Source organism: Vipera berus (genome assembly GCF_964194415.1).
Source record: "Vipera berus genome assembly, chromosome: 5".
NCBI lineage: Eukaryota > Metazoa > Chordata > Lepidosauria > Squamata > Viperidae > Vipera > Vipera berus.
Window position 1 is genome coordinate 58233516 of NC_138207.1, and position 12962 is coordinate 58246477.

The 12962-nt window shown below is 36.6% G+C and overlaps 1 protein-coding gene across 1 annotated transcript in view; it reads right to left on the minus strand.

The window, feature by feature from the left end:
* Positions 1-7115: 7115 nt before the first annotated feature.
* The window catches only part of FAM204A (family with sequence similarity 204 member A), a 29555-nt gene continuing 23708 nt past the window's right edge, over positions 7116-12962 (minus strand). Inside the window, exons 7-8 of the mRNA XM_081328263.1 lie at positions 7994-8100; positions 7116-7695 (exon numbers count right to left, since the gene is read on the minus strand). Coding sequence (XP_081184389.1) covers positions 7644-7695; positions 7994-8100 — 159 coding nt within the window. The 3' untranslated portion in view covers positions 7116-7643. The remainder of the gene's footprint in view (positions 7696-7993; positions 8101-12962) is intronic.

Below are 12962 nucleotides of genomic sequence, written 5' to 3' on the forward strand. Positions count from 1 at the left end.
ATCAGAATTAAAGCAAGCTAGTCACATAAATAAATAAAGTAAATAAATAAATTTTATTTATTTATTTATTTATTTATTTTATTTAATTTATTTAGATTTATATACCGCCCTTTCCCGAAGGACTCAGGGCAGTTTACAGGGCATTTTAAAATCACACCAATACAAAATACAAAAGTTAAAAAACAATTAAAAAAATTAAATTATCCCTGAAAATAAAAACCCCAGTTAAAAATTCTCAGCCTGGGCCGGAGAGCTCAAAGAGCCAAGTCTTCAGGTCCCGGTGGAATGAATGCAGGTCAGGGGCAGTCCTGAGCTCCACGGGCAGAGGGTAGGTGCACCCACAGAGAAGGCCCTCCCCCTGGGTGTTATCCGCCGGCAATCTTTTACCGGCGGCACCCTGAGAAGACCCTCCCTGTGTGAGCGCACTGGACGAAGGGAACCTAATGCTGGCAGCAGGTGTTCCCTCAAATATCCAGGACCCAAATTTATTTATTAATAAATTTTATTTATTCACATAAATAAAGTAAATCAAGATGGTAATTTGTTCCAGTTGGGTTGCTGTAAAAATACAAATATCACCTATTTTGTAAACATGATATCAACCGACTCTCCATATCAAAACATATAATTGAAATAAAAGTGCTATTAAACACAATGTATTATCTTAAAGGATAGTACACAAATAACCTTACTCCCCCAAACCAAGATTTCTACACAAAATCCCTCATTTGCCATTCTAAATTGTTTTGAAACAAAAGATTTGGTATATCCGTTACAGAATATACACCATTTCTACCATGTTTGATGCAAATCAGATATCAAATTAAGATTGGCTTACTAAACCTCAATGTTCTGTTCATGTTCTATTTTGTTGATACATATTAATATTTATGAAATATTGTTAAGCTTTTCCCAGTATTAACACACCCCATTTCCAGCATGGCTCTAGATAACCTGGCCTTGACATGCCAGCTTTTGATTCTTTATTCAAGGTGTTTTGGGCTACTAGGTGAACTTGAGCTTTTTCCTAGATAATTTCATGTTGTGATATTAGCAAGTTTTTTTTATTTTTTATTTTAATCCCATTTATATCCCGCCCTTCTCCGAAGACTCAGGGCGGCTTACAATTTAAGCACACAAAAAAAAGTGTTGGTAGCAGAGTAGGAAAACAATCTACTTTGAATCTATTGTATTATTAACATCGTTTTTATATTGGCGTTTGCATTTTTGATTCAACCAGCTCAAATATTCCACCTCAACTGAAAACTCAAGCTGAGTGTTGTGAAAGAGATACTTTTTCAGGTATCCTAATGACAACTTTTTTTCTGATATGTGGGAGATGACCATCTCCCTAATTGTCCCTTGGTGATGGAGACAACACTCTCAGGAGTTGCATTTAGCTCAACATTCTCATCGTTAATGAGATTCATTTTTCTTGCAAGACTTTTGTTAATTAATATTAATACTAATTTTGTTTTCAACTCTTCACCTTTTTCTATTTTTATAAAAATTTATACCTTGAATATTAGCTAGAGTAGCAGGATGAGGTATAAACTGACTAAATAAATTCCATCATTAAATTGTATAATATTTATCTATAATTTCTCTGTCATATCTTTCTTTTCAAAGAAGAAAACAAGGCAACTCATTTGGGAATGCAAGGAAAAATAATCATTATTTCCTCGTCATACATTTTCCTTAGGCTATATTGTATTGTCAGCTATAAACTAATGAAAATATTCCTGTTAATGTTTCAAGGAAACTGAAATTGCCCCACTGCATGCATAATTTATTTGTTTGTTGGTTTGTTTATTCTGCCATCCATTTCATTGTCCTACTGGCAATACCAAAACAACACAAAGCTGTTATTTGTATATATAAAGTCTGGAGGAAAACAAAAAGCACTGTCCTTATTTTGATTTAGCTTCCAAAATTATTCATCATCATCCTGTAAACAATTCAGAATTACAGGAATGCTTTCTGCACTTACTCTGATGTTCAGCTAAGTAAAACAAATTAGGACAAAAAGTTAGTTCTAAAGTAGCAACAGCATTTATGTACAGCCATCTTGTTCTTCAGCAATGTTGATGTTTCTGAATTGTCATTACTTAAAGGGAAGGAGTATTAAGTACTACTTTAGGTTAAGTATATCATATTTCCATTGGCATTCATCATAGCATTTCACAGAAATGCCCAAATTTTGATCACATGACCATGGGGATGCTGCCACAGTCATAAGTGTGAAGACTGATTATAACCCCCTTTTACAGTGGTGTCATAACTTTGAATGGTTGCTAAACAAATGGTTGTAAGTTGAAGAATACTTGTAGCATAGGAAAGCTTGTCATAAAATAAACATAAGCTATGAATCTAATTGGCCAGTTCCTGTTCCAAACTGATGGCAAGAAAAGGGTGCAAAGGTAATTTTATTTTGTTGGCTCTTGAAGAATGTAGATATTTATTTTTTGATATTGCCATTAAATCCTAAATTCTGATTTATGGAAGGGATCTAGCTACATGATGAAATTTGTTGCAAGTGTTTAAAACATGTTGCTATATTAAAAACTACAAGTTATTACATTCAAATGAGTCCTTTAGTAGATCCACTTTTCTTTGAATATCTAAGTGTAACAACATAACATACACTTGTAACGTTACTCACATTGAAAAATAGTTGCTTTTCCTATTTTCTTTACAATACCCTGCTCCCCATTCAGTAATTCTTCAGAGATTTATGTTATGTAATAAATCTGCTTAGTTAGTAATTTATAGATTTTGCTGTGTATTTAACTGTCAGTATAACTAATTAATAGTTAATTCCACATTACATTATGAAAAACCTATCTTTGTGAAATATTATGTTTCATGGGAAGGGAATGAAGGAAATCACATATCCTGAGGCTACAAACAAGAAAGAAAAATCTATATTAGGGCAGAAAACTAAGGACTTGCTATTTCTTCATAAAATGTTTTAACCCAAGTTTTCAAAAACAACCAGTTATTGTTAGATTAATATTCCTTGTCCTTGAAATATATCATCTTGCTTAATAAGAACCAAGAGCGTTGCCTTCTCAGTGGCAGCCCCTGACTTTTCAAGCAATTTTCCACCTAATAAACAGTTGATCCTGCAGGCGTTTAAAAGGTAATTAAGACCTGGCTCTTTGTCCAAGCATTTGGTTCAGGATAAGCCAATGTGCTGCCACCATGTGGTTGTTTGGGGAAATTATAATATACTATCTTAACTGGGTCAGCCAACTCCTCCCACTCTCTGATGTATTTCCTCCTTCTCCTGACTCTGTGCCTTCACCCCTCCCCTTTCTGGGACGGACTTCCTGTTTCTCCTTGTTCCTTTGTGTTTCATCTCCTCCTCCATAACCAGCAGATACACGTGCAGACACTGTGAGTCGTTACTGTCTTTTGACCTTGAAAATACCATCTATGCATCATCTACCTCACCTTGTTTTGCTGTACTCTTCTCTGCATGCAAATAAAGGTACTTCTGCATGATAAAAGGTACTTTCACGAGTTCTGCTATCTGGCAAAGGCTGTTAAACAATGATAGTATCCGCTTATACAGGCCAGGCACAGGGGTCTTAGCAAGGGGAAAAATCATTAAACGACAGTCTGATCCAGAATAGTCAAAAGACAGTTGAATTCCTACTGCCTGCAATCCATATATGTGTGTGTTATCTGCAAGCAAGCTCAGTGCAAATCCACCATCTTGTGAAAGCACAAGCTTAATAAGCATTTCCTGTGCAAAGCTGAAAACTGTTTCTGTATATTGGACTTTGTTAAAAAAAAAACCTGTTTAAGCTGCAATCTGCTTAAAGAGACAGTACCCATTTTTTGTGTGTGCAAAACTTGAAAAATGTCTAGAGAAGACTCAGAACGCTCTTTTAGCATTGAATCAACACAGATGCAGCGTGGTTCCGACCACACAGACATTCAGGGAGCTGAGTATGCTGATTCTGCTGTAAAACCCAAGCGTACAATAAGATCAACCCAGAAAATCAGGGAAAACTATGAGGCAACTAGAAGTGAATTTTCCAGTAATCTGTCAGACTTATGGGACAAAACTGTGCACTGCATGTCAATTTTGCAGAGCCTTAATGATAATCCTGCTGAATTAAGAGGCTCTATAGATCGCCTATCTGCAGCTTATGAACGTTACCAGCGGCTGTCTGCAAAATACACAGGCTTTTTGAAAGACTCTAATACAGGTGACTCCTCAGCAGTGCTAACCATGATGGATGCAATAAACCAGCAAAGAGATTCCCTAGTGCAAGATGCAAAGAATAAGGCAGAAATCTATATTGCTGAACTGCAGGAGACCAGATCTCATAGATCCACATCAACTAAAGTCACAGTACGCTCTGCTAGATCCTCTCGTTCCAGAGCTTCAACATTGAGTGACAAGCTAGTAGAGGCCCGAGCACTTGCAGAGGCAAAGAAAGTGCATGTTTCCTTTGCCAGAAAGGAAGCTGAAATAGAAGCTCAGAACAAAGCCCGCCAAGCAGAGGAGGAAGCCCACCAAGCACAGATGGAAGCTCATAGCAAAGCCTGCCAAGCGGAGTCAGAATCCAAAATAAGGATTCTGTGAATGGAAAGGGAGGAGGCAGCTGCCCGAGCAAAGCTGAAGGTCTATGAACAGGCGATGAAGACTGTTCCATCCCAACAGAAGTGGAAGATCTGATGGAACGCACCAGTCAATATGTACTAAAGCATAATATTTGCAACGATGCAGAGCCATCTTCTGTACTTCCTACGAACAACGCTGTCCTGACTCACCACACAGAGACCCCAGAACTGCAAAGGCCTGCACCTCTTCAACACCACAACACAAGTGCATCAACTGTACTTCCTACGAACAGCACAGAGACCCCAAGCATGCGAAAGCCTGCACCTCTTCAACACTACAACACAGGTGCGCCAACACTTCAAACTGCATCACCTCTCGCCAATGACAACGTAACTTCCAGCAATAAACAACAGTTGAATCGACAGCCAGCACAAGCCTTAGGGACTACACCACAGCTAGATGCTCTTGCAACGTCATCCTATCCTGGCATACCTCACCCTTATTCACCAGATAACTTTCACGCCCAAGGGGTCCCACAAGTTTTGCTGGCATCAAGGAGTGAGAGATCAGACCATTCTGACTGTGCCAGACACATGACTCGTCGAGAGCTCATCACCACTAGCCTCTCAAGGTTTGATGACTGTCCAGAGAACTACAGAACCTTCAAAGCTGTTATTGCTGATCTCAACCGTACCGCCAAGGAGGAACTCAATCTACTCATAAAGTGGCTGGGGCCAGAATCTGCAGATCGTGTTAAAAGACTGAGATCAGTACATGTTGACTCTCCAGACGCAGGTCTCGCTGCTGCGTGGGCAAGACTTGAACAAGCCTTCGGAAGCCCAGAAGCATTAGAGAATGCTCTATTCAAAAGACTACAAAACTTTCCGAAGATAGGCAACAAAGACAATCACAAGCTCTAGGAACTAAGTGATCTCCTCATGGAGATAGAATTGGCAAAAACAGACCTACGTCTACCTGGTTTAAGCTACCTGGACACCTCCCATGGTGTCAATCCAGTGGCGTCAAAACTGCCATACGGCCTGCAGGAGAAATGGACACAGCAAGGCTCAGACTACAAAGGACGCTATGGTATTTCTTTTCCCCCTTTCTCATTTTTTTTGCAGGTTCATCAGCCACCAAGCCTGGACAAGAAATGATCCCAGCTTCAATTTCGGTGAATCCAGTGTGCCTGCTCCATCATCATCACCAAAGTATGTTAACACAGCAGCTCAACACAGAGATTTACGTAGAGCTGTGTTCACAAAAAAAAAGGACATCTCACCTTCTGTACCATCTCCTCCACAACGGAGTGGTTCAGGTGGTGGAGATGAAAATCCTAATCACCAGTGCCCTATTCACAAAAAACCTCACCCTCTTAGGAAATGTTGTGAGCTTAGAGCAAAGACTATACAAGAGCGGAAAGAGGTTCTCCAAAAACTTGGAATATGCTACAGGTGCTGTGCTTCATATGACCATTTTGCTAAAGACTGTAAAGCCTTTGTCAAGTGCACAGAATGCGATAGCGACAAGCACGTTACAGCTATGCATCCTGAACCACTTCCAGGCAATCCACAGCAACCACCTGCATCCAGCCCTGCTTCAGATCATGGCGGGGAGCAGCAGAGTCATACTCCAGTCACAAATATCTCATTTTTATGCACTGAAGTGTGTGAGAAAGGCTAACCCTAATCTCCAAGTTGGAGACCTTGTTCTGCTCAAGGACCAACAAGCTCAAGAATTGAAAGGCACCAAAACTGTCATCAGACCCATCACAGAACTTGTCTTGCTTTTGCCCCTTGAGGATTCAACTCGTCGCCTTTCCTGGTTGGATCCTGACTTCAAGAAGAAAAGTGATTTGAACTTTAATTTAGACTATTTTAGGCCTGTAATGGCAATTCTTATTATTGCAATATGTATGGATGTTTATTTCTTATATCTTTCAGGTCTTCAGGACAACAAGCAATCACAAACATTTATTTGTATTTGCATACCTACCAGTATCAGGTTATAGTGGTATTATGAAATACCAGACGGGGAGTGTGCTGCCACCATGTGGTTGTTTGGGGAAATGATAATATGCTATCTTAACTGGGTCAGCCAACTCCTCCCACTCTCTGACGTATTTCCTCCTTCTCCTGACTCTGTGCCTTCACCCCTCCCCTTTCTGGGATGGACTTCCTCCTTCTCCTTGTTCCTTTGTGTTTCATCTCCTCCTCCATAACCGGCAGATACACGTGCAGACACTGTGAGTCGTTACTGTCTTTTGACCTTGAAATACTGTCTATGCATCATCTACTTCACCTTGTTCTGCTGTACTCTTCTCTGCATGCAAATAAAGGTACTTCTGGATGATAAAAGGTACTTTCACGAGTTCTGCTATCTGGCAAAGGCTGTTAAACAATGATAGTATCCGCTTATAAAGGCCAGGCACAGGGGTCTTAGCAAGGGGAAAAATCATTAAACGACAGTCTGATCCAGAATAGCCAAGGTCCCCTTTTGTAGGAAACAAAAGATATAGATTCATTTAAGGGTTTTATTTTATTTTAGTGGAACATACTCTTTTTCTTGTGCATTTTTGTTTATTTAATTAATACACATTTTAAGGTGGGTGGCTACATAAATGTTTTAAGTAAGTAAATAATAAGAAATGCAAATGAAATATATTTCACAAATTACTGGAAAATTTACTTGATGTTTTCAGAAAATAGATTTTTATATAAATAATATTTAAAGAAACAGAAATTTTAACACATTGTAATTTAAATTAAGACAATTTATTAGTATTAAAAATAACTGAATAAAGATGGTATATTTTTAATCTTAAAATTTTTGATAAAACACTTTACAACTTGAATGTTTGTGTAATGAAATAGAAACATTTAAGAGGTTGAAGGCAGAATGCCTGAAATACAGTAACATATGGAAGAGAAACCAATTGTTCTGATTCATTCAGCACCAGAAGCATTACAAAATAAAACAAATAAATGTATAATTTATGCATCATATATATTAACAAACCTTTTCCCCTGCTTTACAATTTTTCAGCTTTCCTAGACAGAACTAATTACATGTATCCCATGTTGCTTTTTGTTTCCCATCTTTTCTTTGCTTCAAAACTGTAAAGAAATACAAGCATATGTCAGTTTCTACTGAAATATACTTCATGAATTTTCAGTCAAATTTCATTTTGCAGCAATGTTTAAATTCTAAGTTTTTAATACTCCAGCAATGAAAAAGGAAAAGTATAAATATTTGAATAATGTGTCAGTTGCACTAAAAATCCTACATAAAATAGATAAACTATTCAAAGAAAAAGCCATGGTTAATATTAAACAAATATGAATCAATATGAAGAAGAAAAATATTTAAGTCAAACAATCAACTAGCTACAAAGACAGATGCCCATTTACTTACCCCCATGCAAGTTTTTTCTTTTTTCGGGCCTCTTGAGTAACTTCCATATCTTGCTTAGCTTTCACAAAATTTCGGCAAGCAACAGCTTTTGTAATTTTCACACCAAGCTAAGAAAAAAAGAATATAAGTAAGAGTCCACAGAAGCTAGACAAACCAAATTAGGCAAAGCAAAAGCAGCTGTTTTTTAAAAAAAAAATACTTGAGCAAATCTGTCCGGTATCTACCATGGAAACTGTCTATTTATATTCAGTGGATGGTGTGGTCAGTTCTGGTTTTGTGAAGTAAATGTGTATTATTTATCTAAAAGACAACATAAAAGCATAAAATTGAAGCTAGGAATAGTGTTGGTAGGCTAATATTAGCTGACTGAAATTATACATATTAAGCTACTTTTAGTTTTCTTCCAGCTGAAAAGAAGACAAAGGGGATCTTATAGTACAAATTTATCTATTAAAATCAAAGTGTCCATTGAGTTTCGCTTATACATATAATACTTAGGAACTGGGCACAAAGAGCTCTGTGACTGGAATTTTCTGACTTTCTTAAGATGGATATACTAAAGGAGGAGTTCTGGAAGATGTTGGAATATGAAAAATGGATAAAGGGAATATAGACAAGCAAGAAAAGAACCAAAAGTTATCACCAAATATGTTTTTAATCAGTTATAATGTAAACAGTAAAAATTATATGTTATTCTTGATTTATGTTTTGCATAGAAACATAAATTGTTCAGTGGAGAACTTGAGGAAGGATATACAAAACCATTAAAGAAGAGGTACCTATATGATGGTTTAGGAGAAAAGGGGAAAACATTTAGTGCAAGCCAATATAAATATACATGTGTTTTATACAAATATTCACATACATGCATATATATATATATATATATATATATATATATATATATATATATATATATATATATATATATATATATATATACGCAAATTATTCAAATTGCTAATAAAGAATTTGGGAGGCTAAGATGATCATTTCGAACTCTTTATGTTCTCATCAGTTAGTCATACCCTTTATCTGAGATTCGAACCTGGGCTGATTATATATCAGGCAGTGTTTTAACTTCCTGAGCCACGGGTTCCTTCTCTCTTTTTTATTAGCTGGAAGGCAAGGCAAACGTATGTTTAAGTATTTGCAAATTTGAATAATTTGCACAAATAATGAGCTGTCATAAGTTGACTATGTCCTGTGGATAAGCCCTGAGTCGGGCCAAAACAGGAATGAAAGAGTTAATTAGCAAGGTCCACTCAAAAAGCCTTGACAAATACTTAAACATACGTTTGCCTTGCCTTCCAGCTAATAAAAAAGAGAGAAGGAACCCGTGGCTCAGGAAGTTAAAACACTGCCTGATATATAATCAGCCCAGGTTCGAATCTCAGATAAAGGGTATTTATTTATTTATTTATTTATTTTTAATTCCATTTATATCCCGCCCTTCTCCGAAGACTCAGGGCGGCTTCGAAATGATCATCTTAGCCTCCCAAATTCTTTATTAGCAATTTGAATAATTTGCACAAATAATGAGCTGTCATAAGTTGACTATGTCCTGTGGATAAGCCCTGAGTCGGGCCAAAACAGGAATGAAAGAGTTAATTAGCAAGGTCCATTCAAAAAGCCTTGACAAACTTGACATATATATATATATATATATATATATATATATATATATATATATATATATATATATATATATATATATATATATATATATATATATATATATATATATATATGTAAAGGTTCCCCCGCACATGCGTGCTAGTCGTTTCCGACTCTAGGGGCCGGTGCTCATCTCCGTTTCATAGCCGAAGAGCCAGCGCTTGTCGGAGGACGTCTCCGTGGTCATGTGGCCGGCATGACTAGACGCCAAAGGCGCACGGAACGCTGTTACCTTCCCACCGTAGTGGTCCCTATTTTTCTACTTGCATTTTTATGTGCTTTCGAACTGCTAGGTGGGCAGAAGCTGGGACGAGTAACAGGCGCTCACTCTGCTACACGGCACTCGGGATTCGACCTGCCAAACTGCCGACCTTCCGATCGACAAGTTCAGCGTCCTAACCACTTCCAATTAGAAGACATGTCTGTCTGTCTGTTTATCTATTTCAAGGCTGTGCATAGAAAAATGTGTTATCAAATCAAAGTAATCTGATCCTCCCAAAAATTTTGTGCAGCCTGAGGGATTTCCTCACCTGTGCAATATATCTTTCACTGAACAGCAAATCCTGGTTATTATTTCATTAGCATTCTGCACAGAGAACCCCAGAAGCAACCGTGCCAACATGACCATATCATTTTAAAAAATATATTTTATTAATTTTTATAATAACAATCTTTAGTGCTTAGTGAACGATGTGTTGCCTGGGTTCATATATTTAAAAACAATCAGTAATAATTAATTTCTATAATTGATCAATATGTTAGTGGATAATATATTTCCTTGATCCTCTGTTCTTCCAGTAATATTCTCCTTTTGTCTACATTAAACAAATATAGTTCTTAATACTTTCAATACATACAGAGTTGGGTATAAACATTTTTCTATGTATATTGTACATATAACAATAACATCAACATATAACATCTTTTCTAATCAGTTTGTTTCAATTGTATTTATAGAAGTCATCTTATATGTCCTGTTTTCAAGATTCTTATTTAAGCTTAATTTCCGCTCAGTATTGAAACCACTCTTATCAGTCATAATTTGCTCAAAATTCATTATCTTTGAATATCCAAACTTTTCATTCAAATACACCATCTAAATATTTTTACATTTCATATATTATAAAAGTATTATACTACTTATATATTTTATTCCATTTACTATAGGGACCCTTTATGTCCACCTTTGTCTATTCTTTTAACCATGTTCAAACAAGTATTTAATCATATAATATACCATCTAACAATCTTACTATAGGGCCTCTTTATATCCAAACTTTATATTTTTTAATCATATTCAAACAAGTGTTTAATCATATAGTATTCCATTTGGTAAGTTGAATCACATCTCTTAAATTTAATTCTAATCTTCTTTTGCAGGTTGCTTTCCAAATCAGTAGGTTTACCTTGCCAGGTTGTATTTTTGTAGATATTGCTGGAGATAAACAAGACAAATTAAGTAGAATTTTCATTTTTTTGGTCTCCCACACTTTAATGATTCTCCCGGCAGCTCTTAATCCAATTTATTAAACCTTTTTTGTCCTCAAGTTTGTTTTAGAGTCCTGGAAGGTAAAACATCTTTTTTATTTCCTTTGTTATACCAAAATTTTGTGGATTTTCTTTTGTTTGTATAAAGTTGTAGTTCTCTTCATTTGTAGCTTCTATAAGTCATTTTCCTCCAATTTGTATCTATTGTCTGATGTATTTGTTCATTCTTTATCATCATTTTTGAGTGTTGTTTAATTGTGGGTTTAGATTAGAGATATGTTCATTTATGTTATCAAAGTTGTTTTTAATCTCGTCATGATTTAAGACAATTGTCATTTGAATTTGTCGCAGCATTGCATATATTTTCTCCTGGAATGTATTCGCTTTGTCTTGAGTCATGGTTCCTGCAGATCTGATGTTCCATTCTGGAGTCTTCAGCACGAGATGTTAGGTGTGGTTTTCTGTCACTTTTAGATAAATATACAACATCCATTTTGTCTCCATCCTCTAAGTAGTTTTTCATTAGTACCATAGTCTCTTTAATTAGCTTCATCAAGCCAGCCCATCTTAAAATCCAAATAACCAAATCTTGTATAGTTCTAATCTTTATATATGGTTTTTGTAATCCAATATGTTTCCAATTATCAAAGCACCACTGAAAACAGTATTTTGTAATAGTTCTTTTCAGGGGTCTTATAATTATCAGCCAGCCAAGATTTCAGTCCAGTGTTTAACCATCTGAAAATGTTCCAGTAACTTCCCCTTTCGAAGATTAACCAAAGGCCAAGGTTTTTCTTTCTCTGCAAACAGTTCTTAAACTTAAAAATGCAGCTCAGTGTGTTTATAATCCCAGAAAGTCAACAGTTTCTAAACATATATAATTTCACTCTGTAGTAGACAACCCAATGCTTTGTTTCCAGCTGTTTTTTTGCTATTTCTGGGCGTCTTGCCAAATTCTGAGTCATTGCAGCTATAGTTTTCTCTAATCCTCCACTAGGTATCAGTAGCTGTTCATTTTCCAGCTTTTAAAGTGAAGAGTTATTATTATTATTTATAATTTTATCATTATTTTCAGGTATGGAATTTTAACATTTTTCTTAGTTTTCCACTTTATCCAGACTGTAGTATTTTAAACTTCATTTCAATATATTTTTGTTCTCTATAAGAGTTTAATTCGCCATTTCCGTCTATGGGAGGGTTGGGGTGTAGTCCCCTCCCTTCTCACTTTGGGTAGATTTTTGTTTCTTGGGAATCTTTTCCAGGAAATCAGATATAAAATAGGAGTGAGAAGCACACTGTTCACCATTTTTCTGGTTAGTGCCTTTGGACTTCGGCTGCAAGTAGCTTGGGCTGGTCACTAAGATGTGGCCGGCTTTTCTCCTCCCAGGTTAGAGGGCTTCCCCTGGATCAAGCAGGATGACTGCCGTCATTCTACAATCATCGGGGCATCCCTCTTTCTTTGTCTCCTCTCCGGAGTGACTTTACACCCATTTAGGGTCCCCTGGCAGGGCGAAACTAGCCATGGGGTGCGGAGCTCTGCAATTCCACGGCGTGAAGCAGATACTAAGGCACCTATACTATAGACCTGCAGTTTTATGAATACAGGTAGTCCTCTACTAAGTGAAACATCTGTTAAGTGAATTTTGCCCCATTTTATGAACTTTCTTGCTACAGTTGTTAAGTGAATCATTACAGTTAAGTTGATGACATCGTTGTTAAACGAATCTGATTTCCCCATTGACTTTGCTCATCAGAAGGTTGCAAAAGGTGATTTACATAACTCCACGACACTGCAAACCGTCAG